The following is a 24,483-nucleotide window of genomic DNA, read 5'->3' on the forward strand; positions in this document are numbered from 1 at the left end:
TGGAAACATAGGAAACAGGATTAAGCTAACCACTTAACCTTTGACACCTTTTTAACTTTGAGGGATTCACTTAGCTTTTCTATGCCTAAATTTCCTCATACTTGAAATGAGGGATTTGGATAAGATGGCCTAGTGTTCAGCTGTGAATTCCAGATCAGGTAATTCTATCAGCACTCATATTTTGGTTTGTGGGTAAAAGACACAGGGTCAGTTGATGAAGAAATGAGTATTGTCCTATTTCTATTTCTTTTATCATTCTCATTCTGATTTTCTTCTTTGTTCTCTAATCCAATGTAATGGTCCTTGAATTCATTTCCCCAGATCCTCTACCAAAATCCTGTTACCACATTCTCATCTCTATTCTTTTTTCTAATAATAATAAAACATAGCATTTATATCATTCTTTAAAGATTGTAGAGCATGTTAGCTTCTTTGATTTTATTTGCATATTAGTTTATTTGATCTTCAAATCAACTCAGTGAGCTAGTTGCTGGTATTACTTCCATTATGCTGCCAAACAACCTATGACTGATTAAATTAATTAAGTCATACAGTTAAAAATTGCTTGACGTGGACTTTTAACCTGTCTTCCTGACTCCAAGCCAAAGACTCTATCTAAAAAGCAACCACCATAATCTACTCTGCACTAACACTCTCTCTATGGTTGTTTTACCATTCTCCAAAATGCTATGAATGGAATGATGATTTGAAGACAAGGTATCTGATATCAGTTGCAAGGATAGGCTGACTTTACTTTCTGGAGGGATTTTTAATATCAGTTAAAAGTATTTAGGATTATTAGGCACCAGATGAAGGCAAGAAACACTGAGGCTATTTGATCAGGGAATAGACAAGGCCAAAGGATTGACTAGAAAAGTCTAATCAGGGTTCTTAGACATTTCTGAATTGTTTGACTAGATGTCATGATTATTTCTTTCTGTATTCATTTAATTTCCTCTACATTTGTGGATATGCCAACATTCTCTACTTTCACACACATCATTGGCTGCCCATAATCTTGCAAGGTAAGTAGGTAAATCTAATTATTGACATTTTATACTTAGATAGGGGGAATTTTTTTAAATTAAAAAAAATACTTCAATGATGATAATAGTCGTGCCTATCTTTCTGGATTGTTGTGCAGACAAAATGAAATAAAAGGTAAAAATACTTTGAAAACCTTAAAGCACTATATAAATGTTAGTTATTATTATTACTATTATTCCTTTGTGAGTATATAATAGTCTCTCAAAAATAATAGGTCTCTGGATCATCAACGATAAATTTTAATAAGTGTACTTTTGGTGTTGTTACCTTTTTTTCTTACTCCCTACTATTTTCTGAATGATAACATTGGTTCCAATTTAATTTACTGATTAATGGTTATAAAGTAACAGCTAAAATATTTTCATCTCCAGAGTACCTATTATTAAACAAATGCGATGTAGTGTCTCACAGTCTGTACTTTTATATCTTATAAATCCCAAATTCAAATATTATATCCATGTACTTCTTATTTGTGATATGTACAAATCAAATGTATATCATATGCTTCAGTTTCCTTTTTTGCAAACTAAGGCTAACACCTGTAGTCCTTAGATCCTGTAACTTATATCTTTTTAATTCTACATAAAATTTTGTAATTAGAAAAATGTACATTCCTTAAAGTTCCATTAAAGTGTGAAAATTATTATTTGCTTGGTGGTACAGTAGAGGGAGTTGTAAGACTGAAGTCAGGAAGATTCAAGTTCCAATGAAGTCTGTGGGTTCTTAATAACTGTGTGTCCCTGTGAAAATCACTTATCCTCTGTCTGCCTTACTTTGCACAACTGTAAAATGGGGATAAGAAATAGCAGCTACATTCTAGGATTGTTGTCGTAATCAAATGATATACTAATTTAAAGCTGTTTTTTCTCTCTTCAATTTACAGGAGAAGAAAGTGAATCATTTAAAGTATAGTTGGCATACTGGAAATTCCAGTGCTGACCTTGGTGTTTTACAATGTGAGTTTGAACCCCAACTTAGCTATTAGAGCAAACTTGGAACAATAACTTTTCTTTTGTACCATTTTTTTAAATTTACATAGTGCCTGTTTTGAATTAGGTGCCCTCTAAATTACGAACTTATTATTAATTTATGATCAACCGACTCAAACTCAAGTTTGTCATGTTGTAATAAAGTAAAGGGGAACATTTTCACAAGCAAAAATCTTCTCACACATATTTAAGTTCCTGATGTGGTCAGTTTAGTTGTCATTTGCCATTATGCCTTCCTCCAGAAATTGTTTGGTCTGAAAAGTATCTAAATTATTGATAACATAAATTTCAAAGTGATTTAAATTCATTATTTAATTTGAGTCTCATGACAATGCTATAAATTAGACACTAGAGATATTATATTTATGTATGTAGGTATGTTATGTTTGTATGTATGTCTATATTCTCCCTTCATCTCCTCTCCTCTATTCCATTCTGCTCTCCTCTCTTCACCTCTCCTGCCTTATACTTTCTTTTCCTTATCTTTCCCCTTTTCCTTCGAAATTATTTTGATATTATTAGTGTTCTTTAAGAACTTTTCAAGATTTGAAGAATTCATTGAATGATATATTGAATATATATTTTACATTGTGCTTTGGGAAATAAAAATGAGATTATTTGAACATAAGCGAGAGCATTGGAAGAGTAAAACAAATATTCTCTCCTTATTTTAAAATAAAACAAGAAAAAATGTGGAATATTGAATGCAAGTAATAGTAATTAATGTATATGTTGATTGAAGTGACTAGGATCTGTCCTAGTACCTAGAGGCATTGTATTGGGGTAGATTAACATGTAGTGACGTAGTAGTAAACATTTAGTGATGAGGAAATAGCGGTATTTCTTTCTTTCTTCTGATATTTAGAGTATTTGTGGCTTTAATTTATCATTTAATGTCTTTTAATTCAACAATAAAATGGGAATAATGAATCTGAAAAGGCTAACCCACACAATTTTATGGGGGGGTTATATAACAATATATTATTGTTCATTGTAATAATTAGTAATATATCAGGTATTATAATTTTCCCAGGTTAAATATTTTTATTAATGACTTGGATATAGCCATAGATGTTAGACATATCATATCTGTAAATGGATGAGAACACTAACATATGTGATGTCAGTCAGGATACAAAATTGACTTTGACAGGCTACCATCATTGGTCATGACATGTCATTTAATAGAGATAAATTTAAAGTCCTATATTTTGTTTGAATCATTCAACAGCACCAATATAAGATAAAGGAACCATAGCCAGTCAATAACAAAGGTGAAACTGATCTATTGGCCAAATTCCAAGTCTGGTGTGGATGATTTTGGGCAAGAGAATTTGACTTCCTGTATTTCAATTTCCTTCTCTGAAAAATAAGGTGCTGAGCTTTGATAACTTTTAATTTCTTCACTGGAATTTGATCCATGATGCATTACATTATGTGCTTAATAGGAGTCAATAATCTGATATGGCATCAAACATTTTAATGGAACCTTGGGCTGTGTTTGAGTCTTAGTGTTTAAAGAGGTGATATTTCCAATGAAATTTTCCCTTAGTGACTCATATATGGATTATTGTACTAAGTTTGGGTAACATATTTAGAGAAGGATGTTAATGATCTCTAGCATGTTCACAGAAGGGGAGCCAGTATTGTAAGCTTTTGATAATCATGCCATGGAAAATTGAAAGTTTATAGAGAATATGAGAGTCATTATCAGTTATTGGTAGGGGAGTCAATCACAAGAGAGACAAAGGGAGAGGAGGGGAGAGAGGGGGAGAGAGAGAGAAATAGAAAGAGAGAGGCAGAGAGACAGAGAGACAACACAGAGACAGACAGACAGACAGAGAGAAAAAGAGAGGGACAGAGAGAGAGAAAGAGACAGAGAGACAGAGAGAGAGAGAGAGAAAGATAGAGAGAGAGAGACAGAAAGACAGAGAGACAGAGAGAGAGAGACAGAGAGAGAGGGAGAGAGAGAAATATGGATTTTTAATATTTGATATAGTCACCAAATTCCAAGACAAAGCTAGTAACAATTTTTGTATGTTACCAAGAAGTAAATATAAACCTCATATCAGGAAAATTCCACCAAAGACAATGATGTATAATGTAAATGCAACAATTTTTTTTCTTTGTTAGTAACATTCAGCTGGATGCTGGATGATTATCAGGGCAGGTGTAAAATGTATTCCTTTTTTAGGTAAGAGCAGGCAAAGATATCTTATAAGTTCCCTTCAAAATTTGAAATTGTATTAAAAGAATTATTGTATCTGAACGATCTTGGTCCACATTGTTTCTAGCAGGTAAGTATGAATTTTGGGAAATTATAGCATTTATCCCCCAAGATGTTAATGCTGGAAAATTAGGGAGGCAGTTTGATTTTTTAAATAATACACATACATATGCAAATGATAAAATAAAATAAAACTATCAAATGTATCTGTGAATTCATAATTCTATCCAGTGGTGCTGATTTCAACCCACGCATGCTTATTGATCCATGTCTTCCTGGTTCTGCAAGCACATGTTGTTATATATTTGTCATTGCACAGAGTATTTGCACAGAGGACTATGTTAGCAGAGGACAGTACAACTATTTCCCTCTTTCAAACACATAGCCCATAAGCAATAAATATTAGATAAATTGGAGCAAAGTATGGCAGTACTTTATACTTAAAACTCTCCTAAGACTTTGAAAATAGGAATAACAGAAGCTTAGCTACAAAGGGTCAAACAGTGTTTCTTTTATGAAGACCTCTCAAATTCTACTCTATTAATTCTTCTTTTTATTATATTAACTAGTTCTCACCTATATCCTTCCCATTTGAGTCCTAGAGATGAGAAACAATGTGACTGAATTCATTCTGCTTGGACTGACTCAGGACCCAGAGAAGCAGAAAATTGTATTTACCGTTTTCTTGGTGTTCTACACCGCCACTGTGCTAGGGAATGTATTAATCATTGTGACAATCAACACAAGTCCCACACTTGGTTCCCCGATGTACTTTTTCTTAACCTACTTATCCATCTCAGATTCTTGTTTCTCTACCACCACGGCTCCCAAACTGATTGTGGACAACCTCTCTCATAAGAATACAATTTCCTTTGATGAGTGCATGATTCAGCTCTTTGCATTACATTTCTTTGGCTGCATGGAGATATTGGTCCTCGTTTTAATGGCCTATGACCGCTTTGTGGCCATCTGTAAACCTCTACACTACTCAGTCATCATGAACCGGAAGGTGTGTGGGATTCTGATTCTATTGGCATGGGTAGGGTCATTTCTGCATTCTATCGCCCAGATAATCCTTATTTTGAATGTGCCCTTCTGTGGTCCCAATGTGATCAACCACTATTTCTGTGACTTACAGCCTTTGTTGAGACTGGGATGCATGGACACATATGTCCTAAATCTCTTAGTAGTCTCCAATAGTGGAGCCATATGCTCAGTAGGCTTTGTTTTACTGATGATATCCTATGCGATTATACTACACTCCTTGAAACATCATAGTGCAGAGGGGAAGCGCAAAGCCCTCTCCACCTGCAGCTCCCACATCATTGTTGTCATCATATTCTTTGGTCCCTGCATATTCATGTACACTCGACCCCCAACCACCTTTCCTCTGGATAAGTTGGTGTCTGTATTTTATACCATTGTAACTCCCTTTCTCAATCCTTTGATCTATACTCTAAGGAATTCAGAAGTCAAAAATGCCATGAAGAAACTTTGGAGTACTCAAGTGAATTCAGGTGACAAATAATATGCTCAAGCATATTATCTTTTTGTATTTCTTCAAGGATGTTTGGTTCAAACTGGAAGAACTGTAACTGATATGTGATAATAATAATGACAATATCCTAGAGGTCTTAACCTTGGGTCTATGGACTTTTAACAATATTTTGGTAGTTATATTTCAATAGAACTTTCATTTACCTTGAAATTCAATATATTTTATTTTGTGCCTTTAACAATGTCATTCATTTTAGCATGAAAAATTTGAAAATGTCATTTGCTTTGGGTTTTATCATCATTTTAAATAGTAAAAAAGACAATTATATGAGGAATTTATTTTGTCTCTTAAAGAGAACAAAAGGTAAAAACGTCATAAAAGAGATTAATTTTTGTAGAATAATGGAGAGAATGCTGGATATCAAGTTCCATATTTCCTTTAGATTTCTTGTGTGACCTAGGGGAATAATTTAAGTTTTCTCTATTTTTGTTTTGTCAACAATGAAATTAATGATTTGAACTACCGAAATTCTTGGTCAGGGGAGGGGAACATGGTTCTAGAGGTCACATTTGTTCCTCTAGGTACTTCAATGTGGCCTTTTGACTGAGTTCAAGTTTTACAGAAAAAAATCTTTTATTAAAGCAATTTCTTCTGTGAAGTTTGGATTTAGTCCAAGGGTCACTTTTGAAGACCTAGAGGACATGTGGCCCCAAGGCCATGGGTTCTCTACCAGTTTCTAGGGGGTTTTAGATCTCTCAATTTGTGATCTTGTGATTACGGGATCCAGGAAAAGTGGCCCTGGATGATAAAATGTGGTTTGTAACAAATTGAGAGATATTAAATCTAAGAATCAGGATCTACCTCGCTAATTTCAATACTCAGCATTTTACCTCTCATAACTCCACTACCAAAATTTACTTCTCTAGTTCACTTTGCATTTTTTCACATTTGAATATGCTGATGATCTTGATTCAATTCTGATTGGAAGAAAATTTTGGAAGACTTATAAGTTACATTAATTTCTTCAAAAATGTAGTCATTTAGAGGTTTTCCATCTCATCTGGCCATGAACATATTTCATGTAATGAAAAATGTTAAAAAAAAAAGGTAAGGGAATGTTGTTCTATGAAGTTTAATCAAATATAATCAATTCTATTTGATATTCATTGATTGAACTAAAAGGGCTTCTTGTAATATTTCAAGCATTTGCTTTTTTGAAATGGAAACTGTGAACCAGGAGCTCAAGAAATGCAATTTTGTAAAGAATAATCCTTATTCTATCTAATATTATGGTTTAATCAAAGTTCATAAATATTTATTCATAGTTTTCTTACCTCCCTGAGTCAGGAAGAGATAAATGACATAGAGGTAATTTATGATAGGATTTACAAGTATTTCCCTAATCATGCCTTACCCTCTCACCTTTAAGAGAGGAAAAAGCAGCAGCTGAAGGCAGGTGTTTCTCTTTCAATGATGTGTACTTTCTCCTTATTCTATGAATAAACTGAGTAGTTTCTTAGCAAGGGAAGAGGATTTAGCTGTTTAATAATAGCCTAGGCTCCTAAGTAAAGTGCATTGAATGGTGGGACTAGGTTTGTAAACTTAAAATTGCATGGAATAATAAATGGATTTTCTTTAGGTAAATGTTTGGAGTCAGGAAGACTGGGGTTTGAATTTTGCATCAGTCACAATTTACCCACTTCTAAAATAACGTTAAATATACCATGAAAATCTAGTGAGTTAGCATACATAAAGCACTTTCAAACCTAAAGGATTTATTTAAATGCAATCTACTTTGTCCCTTCCACTCATAGAATGAACACTACATTTTGTTTGTATCTCTCTAGCTAAATTATCCTGTATTAGTTTATATTATGACTGTTTTGTTCTATATGTTAAACTTGCAAGCTCCAGGAGGTCAGGGACATTCTATCATTTACACTTTTCATTTGTGTGATCATAGACAAATAGGTTAATTTATCTGGGTCATATCTGTAAAAGATATCTTTGGTTCATCAGCTTTGAAATGGGATTAATAATGACTAAAGCAGTTTATTCACAGGTTTGTTTTGAGGCTACAACAAAACAGATAACATATTTTGTAAGCATTAAAGCAAAAAAAAAAAAGCAGTGAAATGTCCAGTTAGAGAAAAAAATGACCCCAAATCCAAGTCAGTTATTCTGAGCATCATTTTATTGAGCTGGCCAGTAACAGTCTCCCAAGGAAACCTTAGGAGAGCTGCCCAGACCATGAGGAAAGTGGGAATATTTAAAGTCAAAAACCACAAAATGGGTGTGGGGAGTACAGTTAGTTTGACAATGGTAGATAAACAGGTCCATTGTAGCCAAGCCTTGATCTGGACAGTTGTATAGCCCTACCCTGACTTATCGGGGGTTCCAGATGTCCGTGTCCTGACCTGGGTCATTCTGACATCTTATCAGTAAGTACAGCAAGGTGGGTCTTACTATTGTATCGCAAAAGAGGGGCCCCTGGCTAGGCACATGAGTTCAGGAAGAATTCAGTAATTTTCCACACTTGTTACATACAGGGGTTTAGTATATGAGGTCATGGGCAATTCACTCCCCCCTTTTATTTGGTCAGACCCTTGAGTCATCAGACTCAGGGTTCGATACTGAGTCAAGAGTAGAGTAGGAGAGATTAGGAGCAAAGAGTTTGGTTGCCTCCAAACATTGCTGAATGAAAGAGACTAACTGAGAGAGAAGACAGGGTCCGAGAGTCAAAAGGAGTAAAAGCGAGATCAGGGGTCCAGCTAAAGAGGAGACCAGGGTAGTGAGCCAGGGGGACCAATTATAAAGATTGGTACCATGAGGAGGAGACCTGTTGGGCTTGCATAAAACCATAGCCAGCGAAGTTTGCTTTCTACAGCCCTAACCGCTGAGCTAGAAGTAAAAGGGCAGGCACCACCCCCTCCATAAACAGGGTCGTTTATGACACTTTGCATGTTCCATCAATAGCCTAAAAGGTCACAGAGATCAAAGGTAAAAATGGGACCCCATAGGTGGTCACTTTTCGAATCAGGGCCCCCAAAAGGGGGAATGGAGTGTGATTTTACAAACTGGTTTTACAAATTGATATTACAAAGTTTTACAGACTGATGTTAAAAGCATAGATCCCAAGCACCCCATCATTCCTGATGTTACAAATTGGTATTACAAATTGAGTTTACAAAGTGTTTTTATAAACATAGATCCCAAGCACCCCATCATTCCCCCTTAAACAGATGATACCCAAATTCATTTGGGGACAAGGGTGGCGATCTCAGCTTCCTGAAACACTTCTCTCTGGGAAGAGGTGTAGGGCTGTCCCTGACTCTCAGGGTACCATCATTCAAGGGGTGGGATCTGTAGCCAGTGTCCAGAGCCTGGCCAATTTCAGGTCCAGGGGTGATGGGTCATGGTCTTGGAGAGTGGTTGGTACTCAGCCTGAGAGGTCACCTGCAAAAAGATTAAACAAACAAGGGCCAAAAAGGAGTAAGAGAAATTTGACCAGAAGTGGGGTGAGTATGGGCTAGTGTAATCCATTACTCAGACTATTTCACTGTCCTTTATATTTTCCCATAGACAAGATACCTCATAAGTTTTTAGTTTTTTACTAACATAATTGTACTGCCTTTAACAAAAGAGGTTTCTGACTTGAACCTCACAGCTAGATAGTAGGCATACATCCTTGTTTCACAAAGCTTGTTTATCCTCTGATTATATTCACTCTGGAAGAAAGAGATACTTAAGAAATAGAATCTTTTACATGTATTTTCAGTTACAAATGTTAACTTTTGCTTAGATAATGGAATAACCACAAATTCAGATCAAAACAGCAAGATCTCTTCTACGTTACAACTCATTACATTAATTTAGCAATAAATTTATCTTGCAAATAAAATTACACTAGAGATATAAAATTTCCTCTAAAAGTATTTCCCCCTCTTTCTTTTAGCCTACTGTGGTTTCTCACTAAAACAATTTAACATTCTTTCACACTCTTTTTCTTCAAACATCTTGAGCATGGCCTCACATTGGCTTTCTAAGTCTCTGGTTGGTCCCACTTCATCTTGAGTAATTTCGGGTACAGGTTCCTATCTTTTATTCCATAACAACATCAACCTGACTCCTTCCAGAGGTTTTGTGTCAAATCTTATCATCTTAGCTTAGTTACAAAATACAAGGAAGTAATAAGAATGTATATCCTTGCATTGACAACATACCCTAAGGGGCAGTCCCCTTCATGAATGCAGATACAGGAATTCAAAAGAAAACAATAACAAACAATTGTCCCTTCCAAAGTCCAAAAGTCTCTTTTCACAGTGTTGTCTGGCAGGGTTACACCATCTGATGGAAATCCTCTGGTTGTTTTCCATCCATCCATCCTCGGCATCACATTCCAGGCTCTTTCTCTTCTGCCTTCTTTCATTCACTTCCCTACAAAAGGAACCTTAGAAACAATTTAAGTTACCCGTCCTCAACCCTTATCATTCATACAAAATTAAAATTGGAGTCTTGGGGAATTGTCATGATGACACATTAAAACTAGTTTCTTATATATTTTTTTGCATTAATCCATTCTTAATTCCTCCACCAGGAGGATGGGATTTCACTAAGGGATTCACATTATACTAACAGTTACAACAATTAAAATATTTACTAAGTAGTCCAGAAACTATTCTCCTTTTAACATTAGCTAATTATGAGAAAGTTGAGACAACTATGATACTAACTAAATAACAGAATAATATTCCCACAAATCCTTGACCTACTTGTTACATTATTACAAAGAACTAAAGGACCCTGACTTTTACAGGTATACCTATGCTAAATCCTAAGCCTAATAGCTTTATCTTATAGTAACTTAAGATGTTCCAGAATCAAGTATTTAATAGATTTGTTGTTGTATCTTCAAAACTTTTGATTATTGAAACTTGCCACCAAGAATAGGGACAAAACTGTAATGAGGGAACCATTTTCCTCAACTTCAGAATGTCACTTGTGGGCAAAATGTATACCAAGCTGCAATCTGCATTGAGCCCAGCTCAGAGTCTGCCAGGTGTCACTGGGAGGGTCTAGTCAGGAGAATCCTACCTCAGCTCATTAGGAACAGACATTCTCCCAACCTTCCATAACCCACAATTCACAGGCCTTCCATATCTGTACCTCATAGGGTCTGGCATCATGGATTGGTGGCTCAGATAGCTTAGACAGCCTTTCTTAATATCCATATCTGGAGTTAGACTCAGAGGAATGGTCAGTTAACAATTCCATCAAATCTTAAACAACAAGCTCCAACAATCCCTTGAAGATATGATTATAATCTCACATTGGTTAAGGAACATCTCTAAGGTGAGCCTCAAATAGCCTGTATTCATTTCTATATTTATTTTTGTTCATAAAAATCAAATCTCCCATCAGGTTTATAAATGATTGCTCTAATAGATTTGCATCTACTTCCCAAGATTCCCCATCTTCCTGTAACTATGCTTAATCTGATCTCACATTAAAATTTCTTTTCTCTCAACTAAAATGTCTCTGATTTAATCCCAACAATTAATTCAGTCAATGGCATTAATACCCAATTACACTTTGAAATACACTGGGATCCCATTACATATACACAGATATAACTTTTCTACAGTAACTTTATAATCCCAATCTTAGTCCATGGGATAATGATTCAATATTGCATTTGTATCTTATTTCCTTTTCTTCACAAATATGATTGAGCTATTAATTATAAAATCTATTTACAAATCTTTTTGTCTTCCTAAATACTTCCTCACACCCTCCTCAACATATTTAAACCATCTGATACAAGGGTATGAATACCACTATTTAGAGACAGGAGGGGCTTGGAAATCCCCATTTGTCTCCAAACCTTCTTATCTTAATATCAATTTAATCTCATTAAGTTGCAATATAACACAAAGAAAATATCTCTTAGGTCACATTTTCAAGATACAGAACTAAAGTTACCAAAGTGGCCACTGGGCCTTAAACAAACACAAAATTCATTGCATTATCACCTCGATTCAAAACAAGAGTCCAAATAAAGTTCTCTAGGGTCGGGGGGTGGTGGTGCCCTTCCCCTCACACAGCTCCAGCCCCTGCTTCCAAGTACAGAGAGGGGACTGGGCAACAAAACCAACAAGGTGGGGTCCTTGGGGGTCCAAGGCACTTCACCATAGTCACAAGTCAATCCTCCCTCTGGGTCGAAAACTCTAGGATGCAACAAGGAAACACACTCAGTGCCCCTGCTTTGCTGCTCAGTTCTTATCTTTTTTTGTGGCTGAATTCCGAACTCCTGCACTCCTTCTCCTCCCGAAGGAGGCAGCCGCTCCTGGCTTCTGCCCAGGTCCCGATGCAGGCAGCTCACCATTACTGCTCTCAGCTCGCTCAGCGAAGTCTGCATGCAGGCCATTCTTCTCTCCTGCTCCACAGCTCCACAGAATCACAGCTACCACAACTGGGAAACAAACAATTATCCCAGCCCCCATACTTTCCTTTTACTCTGCAGATCCTGTTTGTGACACCATTTTGTAGCAGCAAGCACCCCAGCGTTCCCAGGGTGGCTGCCAGCACAGGTTCTTAGATCTGCTTTGTTAAAGGAAAGCAACTCAAAATAGGTTAACAAGCTTACTTTAAGCAGTCAAATATGTATTGTTTACCTAGTTCAGGGGGAAAAAGTCAGCACTCCGAACTTCAGAGTACACAGACAGAAGTATCAAGACAGAGAAACAGATCAAGTAGACAGGTTTCCAAAACTGTCCAACCATTGCATCCATATCAAACCAACATTTGGGTTTTTCAAAGCCTGGGGCTCTCCACAATGGCTTCCCAGAGTTTCATCTGATCAAATCACAGAACACTTCTCAAAGTGAGCCCCCAAAACAAAGTCTCAAATCAGGGTTTATATAGCCTTCTCCTGGCTCAGAGCATGTAACAACCTTCTGGACCCACTGGCCAATCAAAAAGTATCCACCCCAGGCTCCAGGTGCACTTTAGCTTAGGGGCAGGGAGGTTCTTTAAATTTACATTCCCATTACAACATCCTGAAATACTTGTTGGCTTGGGATATATATATATATATATATATATATATATATATATATATATATATATGTATATGTATATGTATATGTATATGTATGTATGTATATATATGTGTATATATATGTGTATGTGTGTGTGTGTGTGTATATATATATATACACTCCCAATATCCATCTCGACAAACATGGCATTGATGGGTGGCAGCTTTGTCACCCCTGACCCCTAGCTGATTTAGTGACATTTCAAGCCTCAAACCACACCTCCATGCATCCCCCAACTCAGCTTATTTCAAAGTGAATTGTAGGCAATACCCTTGCAAGTAGATATTAAAAGTGTATGTTCCTTTAAGAACTGACCACTCCTTAACCACTCCCTAAATCTGCCATGACTCAGCACATCTGGCATAGGTTTTACTGAAGAAAATCCTATAAAAACTTTAACTGTACTCCCCTAAGGTTTTAGGATCCCTGAGATCTTTTGCCAAATCTATTGTGTAACAATAAATCTTTGCCACCTTGACTTAGAGAATGCTTGAGTCCATGAATTCACTCCAGACTGCTTTCCAGGGACTTTGCTTCTTGGTGTTCCTGGACTCCCTGAACTCCTTGACCTCTGTGTCACACCCACTGCTCCTTTCTCTTTTTGACTATTGTCACATTTATATTCAAATGCCTTTTTCTATTAGCCTGTCATTGATGATGAAATGACAAATTTGTGCCTTGCTTTACTCCAGCATCTACCAGTTTCTCATCTTCTGAACAAAGCTAGAGAAAGACATAAAGCTGTACTGACTACATCTGTAACATTAGTTTTTTTTTTGGTTAGGTAATTTTACCTTCAGCAGGTAGGTGGGGCAGGGGGTAGAGCATGGGGTTAGGATCAGTAAGACTCATCATTTTAAGTTCAAATATGGCCTCAAACACTTACTAACTATGTGACCTTGGACGAATCAATTAACTCTGCCTCAGTTCCTCATCTGTAAAGTGAACTAGAGGAGGAAATGTCAAACCTCTCCAGTATGTTGGATAAGAAAACCACTTATGGAATCACTGAGAGTAAGACATAACTGAAAAGAATGATTGGACCACAACAATCTTACCTTCATATTCACTGCTTTAAGGTAATCCTTTTACCCACCCTGTTAGATCTCTCTTTCAGTACAATAGGTATTTGAAAACCTTTTCATCTCTCCTCAAACTACCCACAACATCCTATCACTCACTCTTTTAGCCAAAGACCTTGCCTAAAACTTCATTGAAAAAAATGAGCTTTCCTCATTTCCTCCTCATTATCTCACTTTACTTAGGTATCTGGGCTTACTATCTTCTCATTCTGGATCATAATCTTCTCCTGGTTATCTTTACTCTCTAACTTTTATTGACACCACTCTATTCTGGAAAAATTTCTATTCCTAATTCTTTTGCATACATAGATATAACTCCAAAAGGATTTCTATAAAATAAATTATTTTTTAATGTATAAAATGCAATATGTAGATATTATTGTTTGTCCTCCATTTCAAAGAGGACCAATAACATCATGGTATGATGTCTTGACCCATCTCTCTTTCTCCCACAGTCATCGAAGTGCAGTGGCAAGGCAAACGTCAGGATGACTGGCAATGGTCCAGGATTAAGAAGATCAACATGGATTCTTCAATGTCTGACCTAGATCGAAATGATAAGGGATGGCTAATAGGTTCAGGAGGAACTCTGATCTTTTTGTAAGACTAGAAAGCCTGCTATTCAGTCTGGAAAGAATTCAGCCCAGGCCAACTTGCAGTCAGAGTTGTTAAAGTTTATTGCATACTTTACAGCGGGGCAAGGTTCTTTATGGGACCTGCAAGTTTTTTGTTGGACTGTACAGGCAAGAGTCCTTTAGGGGACCTGCAACCTTAAAGGGGTAAAATTAAGGTTTTTATAGGATAATCCATAGTAGAACCCCTGCCAATTATGCTAACTAGGTGATTAAGTGTGGGATTAGGGAGGAGTTAAGGTGGGGCCAGTTTTTAAAGGGATATGCACTTTTAATGTAACTGGCAGGTGTATTGCCCATAATTCACTGGGAAAAAGCCCAAGGGGGGGCTACCTGGAGGTGTATTTTAGGCTTGAAACTTCACTAAGTCAGCTAGCAGTCAAGTGCTGACTGAGAAGTGCCCAGTCTGCCACCCATCAGTGTCATGTTTGACAAGATTGATGTCTGGGAACCAAGGCTAATCAAGACTCAATGTGTGGACAATAGGCTAAGGAGTTAACCCAGAGGTAGGGACCTGAAGGATTCACTGAGGCAGCCAAGGAGTCAACCTAGAGATAGGGTACTGAAGGATTCATGGGGGCAGTGGGACACTATACAAGGGGGAGATAATAGTTGCCTAAGCTGGAATGTTTATAGATACTTTTGTCAAGGACTGATAGGTGTAGCTTGTTATTGTTCCAAGCTGAGATAAACAATTCATGAGTTGTTGCTGGGCAGAGTTCTGCAGGGAGAAGGCATAGAATTGTTCTGAGACTAGGTTGGTGGTGGGAGGGTGGGGGGTTAGTGTGGTTTTACAGATTGCTGTTACAAATTGATGTTACAAAAATAGATCCCAAGCACCCCATCATTAATGATGTTACAAATTGATCTTACAAAGGTAGATCCCAAGCACCCCATCTTAAGCATTCCACATGCTGACCTCAGCCATCTTCATGGTCATTGGAACAAATTTTTCTCCTCTGCCCATTTTGCTGGTGTTAAAATATTCAGATACCTGGCATATCCATTCCCCTAACTAACAAAGGGGTTTGAGACATGAAAGTTATTCTGAACTAGGTTTACTCTATCTGTTGAGATGGTCTTTTGGGACATGCCTGCTCTCCATACGGCAGGTTCTTGGAGTCACATGTAAAATTTGGGTGAAGGTCGACCCCAAAAGTAGATGAGCATAGCTGAAAAGGATTTGGCAGCCCTCACACCAGAGGTACTAGTCCTCCCTAAACACACTATATTGGAATGAAATGGAAGATTAGTATAGTTCATGATAAAGCATGACATGCAAATTTGGGAAGTGTTCCAAAAGAAGGGATCTGTCTAAAGCTAAAGATATAGAGATCTTAGCTCCCTCATACAATAAATACCAGTGACTCCCTATTACTCATACAGTTTGTTGTTTTGTTGATGTGATGATGATGATGATGATGATGATGATGATGATGATGATGATGATGATGATGGTGGTGATGAAGATGATCTGGGCTTCCAGTTTATTCTTGAACATTTTTCTTTTACATTTGAAAAAAATGTCTTGTTTTGTTTTGCTTTTTCTTGAAGAGTTTCATGAATCCTGTAAGTCTCAGTTTCTTCATTTATAATTAAGGAGAGTGGACTTGAAAAATCTAGGATCACAGTCTATTCCAATATTCTAGGATCTCTCAAGAAATAATTAAGATTTTTTTTCATGCACAGAGTGGGTTTGAACACTTAATTGAGGAAAGTTCCACTTAAGAAAAAAAGATATTTTGGTCCCAAGATGACTAATAGTGGCAATGACAGTGATTGTGAAGAGCATGCTATTAAATTTGACAGGCTTATTCTGAGAGAAGCATGGTCCAGTCATCAAATCTCTAGGGTTCTGAAGAATCAATAGGTCCTAGGAGAGAGATGTTAAAATGATGGTACACTGGCAAAAATAACTCTTTTACATGATTCAATTTTCCTTCTTTTGGCCTCATAGAAAATAAAACTTCTGGAGGCAGGAGGCAGGAAGGCAGGAAAAATACTCTGAAGGATAAATACTTCCCATTCAGCCAACACCTGGCACCAGAGCAGTCTGCTCCTAATTGGACATTTACTCTTAAACCCAACAAAGTTAGATGAATTTAGGAGCCAAGACTCCAATAGCAGTGGTTTCTCCATTCCCTAAAGGATAAAAGATAACTCTCTGAGCTAATCTATTTCAATGAACTTTCTATCAAGGTTTACTTGTTTGGAAAGAAATATCAAGCTTTCAGTGTCTGTTGCAGAATAGAATTCAGCACAGACAATGGAACAACTAGTGAATGATTCAGTTGTAGTGAAAGATAATTCTGTGTCCATTCAAAACCTTAAAACTTGAAGACAAAAAGTTACTGATTCTCTTTCTACCGTGGGTAAGAACACCTGGAAGTTTCTCTTCTGTTGCTGTTGGGAAGGATGCTAGTGGTGACATGTTCCAAATGAATTCTATGTCTCTACATTTACTTCAAGCAGTACTTACCTTACAACAGGATAAATCAGATACCATAACATAAAAAAAAAAAAAACTTACCTCATTTCTTTCCTAGATGTGACAAAGATGAGAAAAGAAAACCTTTTGCAAAGATCAGAGGAATTCTCAGTTACCATGACAATGTGAATTTAAGTGGTATCTTGATATGTTTAGCCATTACTAAAAGAATAGAATTTAATGCTGCTTAGAATTTGATGCACAATTTTCTCCTTCTAGGCTGACTCTCTTTGTGGTAACTTTCCTACATTCTGACAAAGGTGTATGTTCATACACACAATACACATGTGCATATATGTATAGATACATATATATGCACATGTATACTCATGCTTTATATACATATACCTTATACACATGTGAGCACATAAGTATAGACACACATGTGTGTGTAATACACACTTGCATATATGTATGCATACATATATGCTCAGATGTATGTATATATAGGGTTGTAATGGGAACGTAAATTTTTAAGATCGTCCCTGCCCCAAGCTTAAGTTCACTTGGAGCCTGTGGTGGGAGGCTTGTTTCTCAGGAGATACTTTGTGATTGGGCAGTGGGTCAAGAAGGTTGTTACATTCTCTGAGCCAGGAGAAGGCTAAATAAGCCCTGATGTGAGGCATTGTTTTGGGGCTCACTTTGATAAGTGTTGTGTGATTTGACCAGAGATACTCTGGGAAGCCGTTGAGAGCTCTCTGGCTTTGAAAAACCCAGATGTTGATGCTTCCCTCTCTGGTGACTATGATTTGGTATGGATGTAATGGTTGGACAGTTTGGAGGCCTTTTCTGTTGAAATGTTTTTGTAAAGTATGCTTGTAACCTTTGTATACTCTGAAGTTCAGGGTGCTGACCTTTTTCCCCTGAACTAGGTAAACAATATATGTTTGACTGATTAAAGTAAGCTTGTTAACCCATTTTGAATTGCTTTCCTTTAGCAAAGCAGATCTAAGAACCTGTGTTGGCAGCCACCCTGGGGACTCCGGGGTGCTTGTTGCTATAAGGGTATATGCATATAAAGCAGGTGAGGAAATGATCCCTTCCTGATGTTTCTTCAGTACACCAGTGTTTGTATCTAGAAGACTTATTGTTCTGTGGTCTTTGTTTGAGGAATTAGGGGAGATTGGTTTATACCAAGAGTATAATGTAGCAGAATTTAAGGCAAATGTCCCCTATCCTCTCCCTGTGCTTTCTTTTCTTGCAGCTTTTTTAAAAATATGGGACAGAAAATGAGAGAGTTGTGAACTTTCAAAATGTTTGGTGGCTGAGATTCAACGTCTCCTAAAACCAGCCCAACATCTCATATCTGCAATACAAAGTGATACTAAAGCTAAGGTGATGAAATGAAAGATATCTTCCTTCTAAGATCTCCCCCTCTCACTTGATATCCTCCATATTTTTCTTCCTCTGTACAATCTTCATGAACCTCCTCAAAGCCCTTCTTTTCTCCCTCCACATCTCTTCACTCCTCTCTATTACCCTAATCATGATTATTTTGTTTATTTTTGTGGGGGGTAATTTCAGCTTGCCACTTAATTGGTGCAGGGAACTCCTCATTAATTTGTCTATTATTTAAATTTTGATCACAAAGAGTTGTCTGTAGAATTGAGTAGTAGAGCCACTTGGCCAATATTACAACATGAATGTGAGTCAGAAATGAAACTTGGTTCCAGGGTTTCCCAAAGAAAAATAGGCTGGCTGTTGAGATGGTTTCCTGTAGATAAATAGGGGGAAATTAATAACAAAGATAAGTTGTGGACATCCTTGAAGGCTAGCATAAAGAACTTGAGCTGTATTAGACAGGGTGGAGTCATTGAAACTATTTATCCACTGAAGTTACCTGATAGAAGCAGAACTTAAGGAAAATTAAAGAATGACCTCAGCTATAGTACACCTTTGATTGTGAATAAATAAAATATGTATTTAATACTTCCCTGAATTGGTAGTAATTACTTTATTTAGAAAGGGAAACTTGTTTTAATGATCTCATTTCATGCATTTCAGTTTTGAGATGTAGGTGAGCAGTTATTATTCATAAAGATGAGAAAAGTGAGGTAGAGATTAAGTGAAATGACTAGTGAGTCAGTAGCAGAAATATGACTCCTCATACTTTCTAACATTGTAAATATCTTTCCAATATTCTACTTTATCTTAGGATAGAGCAATTTGAATACAGATTCAAATTAAACAGAGGAAATCATGTTCATTAATTTTCTCTTTTTACTGTTACATTTTTTCCATAGTTGATGCTAATGCACATGGTCAACAACTGATGGATCAGTGAGAAGCAGAATCTTTTACATTTCTTTTGGTAACTGATCCAATAGGAAAGGGGTGTCAAAGAAGAGGAAAAACAACAATGCATTCATTTTGTATTCCTAAAAGAAAGGGGAAATATTCATTTTACAAAAAGTTAAATATAACATTTTATTCTATGAAATGAAGAAATTTAAAAGAAAAACTATCTTTCCAACTCTCTATTTTGATTCTAGAATAAAGAGGGCATTGTGGCAGGGGAAAGAGAGAGAAAAAAAATAGAAAAAGAGATAAAGGACTGAGAGAAAGTAATGGAAATACTGTTATTATAAGTACTTCACCCTTTATCAAATTCAGTTTCCAAACTTTATGCCATAAGAATTTTTAAAACATAAAACTGATCTGATTTCTCTTGAATTGATTTGTCTACCCTATCCCCTTCCTCCATTCACAAAAATGGTGGCAATCCAAACCAATGTAAAGTCAGCTCTATCAGACCAATTATTATTTTTTATCTCCCTGTCTGTCTGTCTGTCTGTCTGTCTATCTATCTACCTATCTATCTATCTATCTATCTATCTATCTATCTATCTATCTATCTATCTATCTATCTATCTATCATCTATCATCTATGTATCTAATCTATTTGATTTATTTTCTTTTTGTTTATTTTCATGCCTTTCATTTAATGGCCTATCTCCCCAACCAGATTTTTAGCTTATGGCATCTTGATATAGTGTAATATATTGCTGTCTGCTCATTTGTTTGCTACTTTATTTTTGGAGGGAGGAAGTAGGCAAGGCAATTGGGAGTAAGTGACTTGCCCAAGGTTGCAGAGCTACTAAGTGTGGTAAGTGTCTGAGATGAGATTTGAACTCAGGTCCTCCTGACTTCAGGTCCAGTGCTCTATTCACTGTGCCACCTAGACGCCCCTGATACTTTATTTTTCCAAATACTTTGCTAAAACAGTTCACAGAACATCAGAGCTAAATGAAAACTAGTCATCAGATTTTGACTGCTAATTTTTGGCATGCAGGGAAAGACTCAGAGAGGTGAGGCCAATGAATGCATAGCTTGTTAATAAGAAAGCTGAAATAGGCTAGATACCAGGATTCCTGACTTGAAGTAGAGTTTTCTTTCCACTGAACCACATAGCAGTATTAAATGTTTAACACTTGACATTTGATGAATTTATCAACTAGGCTTGAATTATTTTTTTTCCTTTTCATGACAACTAAAGTATAGGAAAAAAAGCAAGTGACTGTAGAGGGCAATTCATATATATTATATTCCATTTCACCTTCTTTTTTTTGTTTCTGTCATGAGTTGAATCCTTCGAGATGTGGGCAACAATCTGATCTAAAATGACAAGTCACAGGAAACATGGGTGCCAATAAGTCAATGGGACTACTTCAAATCTCTATCACATTCTATTTCCTCCCTATTGACTCCCTTATCCATTCTGTCACACTGATATTTCCCATTTTATGAGGTCCTATAGCACTCATGGGTTGAATGCTTCACACTCTATTTTCAAATATGCCCTCTTTTGTCTTGCCCCCTCTTGTGTTAAGTTTTAAATTTCTTTTTTTTTAAGCAATCAGGATTAAGTAACTTGCTCAAGGTTACATGGCCAGTTATTGTGTGTGTGTGTGTGTGTGTGTGTGTGTGTCTGTGTGTGTGTGTTAAGTATCTGAGCCCAGAACCAATCTCAGGTCTCCCAACTCTGGGGCCGGCGCTCTTACTCACTGTGCCACCTGGCTGCCCCAAGTTTTAAATTTCTTAAGTTAGCCCAAGATTACATTAGCTTCATAGGTTGCCATATAACACTCATAATATAATGCAAGATCGATTTTGGTCAATTATGATAGGCAAATAAAATAAAATATGATCTCTGCCTGAGATATGAAATTTCTCAGTCTAAGGAGGTGCCAATTCCTCTCTACTCTCCATGGGAAAATAAAATATGGTGCATTTTGTTCTATTATGGGTACCAATCATTGTTGAAGAATATCAATAGCCTGAAAGTCTCCAAACCAGGAGAAATATTATATGAAATGAGCTGGAAGAAGACCCAAATGTAAAGAAAAATGATAGTCATTTAGGAAAGAAATTCAATTTTCATTTTGTCCTTAGATAGTAGAATTAGTTTGACTGGGTAGATGCCTCAAAGAGGCAAACTCAATATTGATGCTAAGGAAAAAGAAACAAAATGATAAATGAACAAGAAACACACTTTCTAATGATGACTGCTCTCAAAAACTGGAATGAGATGACTCAGGAATTAGTAGATTCCCCCTCATTGTATGTAAGGCAGGGGTTGTAGTCATTATGTTGTGGCAGGGATTATTTTGTGGATAGAGATAAGAATTTTTGGCAAACAAAGTTCCAACTTTGAAATTCTGTAATGGAATTTCTTGTTTTCCATTTTAAATAGCAAACACATTGGGAAAAGAGAGCAAGGTACTGTCTGAATACATAGTTTGATTTCAATGTACACAGGAAGGTTCTTATTTACGGATCCCATAATTACTCTAGTCACTGAGGTTCTGAAAGTTCAGTCACATACCATATTGAATTAGTCCAAAATGGATCCTTTGGGCAAACTGATTGCAATAACTATGTATAAAACTTTTGCATATTACTTTTGAAAGAAGAAATGTATATACTTTTATATATTTTAAATTTTGTATTCTAATATATGCAGTTCCCTTGATAGAATGGAGATTCCATGTAGAGAGCATTGGTTTCATTTGATCTATACTTCTCATTTTACCTTAAGTCATGTAAAAGTTTTGATTTCATTTTGATGTAACTCTATTTCCTGTAAGATAAAATTCATACAATTTGGGAAAGGATGATTGACTCTTGAAAGTACAGCTATGATCTATTCCGATGGATTTCAATTGCCGTATCTTTATAGAATATCCTATTTAAGGAATAGTTATCCAGAAATGGAAGAATTGATCTAAAACAAACAAGTAAATGTTTAGTATGTGAAGAGAAGACTTAAGGGGGGTGTAATAGCTAACTATTAGCTGATAATGACTTAAGGGTTGTTATATGGAAGAAATATATTTTATTGTTGTGTCTTATTTTACATCTATTTATTCCCAGTATGTGAGCAATGGGTATAATTTGCCAAGAATTAGGCTCAATGGAAATGAAAAATTTCTGACATTAGGGCCATTCTTTTCATTGATAGTCTTCACTTGTAAGCAGGGTGACACATTGATAGAGACAAGAGGTTCCTTTTTGATTATGGGTAAATATCTATGACAGGGCTGGGGAGCCTGCAACCTTGAGCCCACATGTGTGTGCTCCCTTCTGATTGAGTCCAAGGTTTATGGTACAAATCATTTCATGAAGAAGATTTGTTCTGTGAAGTTTGGATTCAGTCAAAGGGCCATACTTGAGGATCTAGAGGGCCACATGTGGCCACAGGTTCCTTATGAAGTCCATTTAAGTTCTGAGATTCTTTAAAATTCATGCTCCATTTCCTTATACAGGACACCAAAAGACAGATCCGGTCTTTGGTAGCTTCCCCAATGATACAAGGTTCACAAATTCTGGGAGACAAATTCTGAATTTGGACTAACAGAGCAAGAAGAGACTCAGTCACAAAGCACAAGGAACACAGCTGGCCTATTGTATTAGATTCTAAGAATAATTGTTTGTGTGGGTTTCTTCAATGAAATATTAAAGAACTCAAGTATGGCAGGTATAATTAAAAGTTGAGGTGAGAGAAACGTTCTTGGCTTCCAGATTACAGAAAATTTGTCTTCATTGTGTTTCTTTCTCTTCTCTGTACTTTGAGTAGATCTCACTGGTCTGCAATCCACTTACACTGACATTATAGAAATGAAAAATAATGTGACTGAATTTCTTCTTGTTGGACTGAGCCAAGACCCAGCAAAAGAGAAGATGGTATTTTTCATAATCTTGATTTTCTATGTTGCCACTATTTGGGGGAATCTGCTTATCATTGTCACCATTAAGAACAGTCCCACACTTGGGTCCCCTATGTATTTCTTCCTTACCTATTTGTCTTTTTCTGATGCTTGTTTATCTACCACCACAGCCCCAAGACTCATTGTAGACAGTCTGCGTAAGAGGAAGAGTATCTCTTTTGATGAATGCATGACCCAGTTATTTACAGGGCACTTCTTTGGCTGCATGGAGATCTTGGTTCTCATCTTGATGGCCTATGATCGCTATTTGGCCATTTGCAAGCCTCTGCACTACTTGACTATCATGAGTAGGAAGGTATGTATGATCTTGGTGGAAATAGCCTGGGTGGGGTCATTTGTGCATTCCATTGCCCAGCTCTTCATTGCCTTGAATTTACCATTCTGTGGTCCCAATGTAGTCAATCATTACTTCTGTGATTTACAGCCACTGATGAAATTGGCCTGTACTGACACATATGTGTTAAACCTCTTGGTTGTTTTCAATAGTGGAGCCATCTGCATGGTGAGCTTTATATTGCTGATGATCTCCTATATTGTTATCTTATATTCTCTGAGAAATCAGAGTAGAGAGGGAAGGTACAAAGCTCTTTCCACCTGTAGCTCTCACATCATTGTTGTCCTCATATTCTTTGGCCCTTGTATATTCATATACAGCAGGCCACTGACCACTTTTCCTGTGGATAAGTTGGTGGCTGTATTTTATGCCATTGGGACTCCTTTCCTCAATCCTTTGATCTACACACTGAGGAATAAAGAAGTTAAAACTGCTATGAGGAAACTGTGGAGCAGCAGGAAAATTTTATATAAAAAGCAATGTACATAGACAATCACACTTGTCAAAAAAATTTGGTCTTACCAGCATGGATTGCATTAGAGATGATTTTTTTTTTTGGTGTATACCAGGTGTAACCTTATCTTACTGGGTCTTGGTCAAGACTTGTCCAGATACAGACCAAATAGATATGGAAGAGGTAAAATTTCAGTCAAGGTCATGTCTTAAAGGAGATAGTTAGTTAATCACAGATATTTAAAGTCCCTAAGTCAGATGCTCTTTGATAATGATCTGTCATCAAGGTCCTGCCCTTTCTGAATCTCTGTCCCAGGTACCTGATTCTAGATGTCTCCACTGTCTTTTCTACAAATGGAAAAAAAAATCATATCCCATTCTGCTTGTTGTCTAAGTCAATAGTTTT

At 36.7% G+C, this 24,483-nt stretch overlaps 2 protein-coding genes across 2 annotated transcripts; both read left to right on the top strand.

The window, feature by feature from the left end:
• Positions 1–4,858: 4,858 nt before the first annotated feature.
• On the top strand, positions 4,859–5,791 carry LOC138163496 (olfactory receptor 4C11-like). Its single transcript, XM_069090957.1, has one exon. The coding sequence runs from the start codon at positions 4,868–4,870 to the stop codon at positions 5,789–5,791; it is 924 nt and encodes a 307-aa protein (XP_068947058.1). The 5' UTR covers positions 4,859–4,867.
• A 17,383-nt stretch (positions 5,792–23,174) lies between these two features.
• Positions 23,175–24,113, top strand: LOC138163497 (olfactory receptor 4C11-like). Its single transcript, XM_069090958.1, has one exon. The coding sequence runs from the start codon at positions 23,181–23,183 to the stop codon at positions 24,111–24,113; it is 933 nt and encodes a 310-aa protein (XP_068947059.1). The 5' UTR covers positions 23,175–23,180.
• Positions 24,114–24,483: the final 370 nt, after the last annotated feature.

This window comes from Petaurus breviceps, unplaced genomic scaffold (assembly GCF_028583685.1).
Source record: "Petaurus breviceps papuanus isolate PSGF00001 unplaced genomic scaffold, PetGlider_PUasm1.0 188, whole genome shotgun sequence".
Taxonomy (NCBI): Eukaryota; Metazoa; Chordata; class Mammalia; order Diprotodontia; family Petauridae; genus Petaurus; species Petaurus breviceps.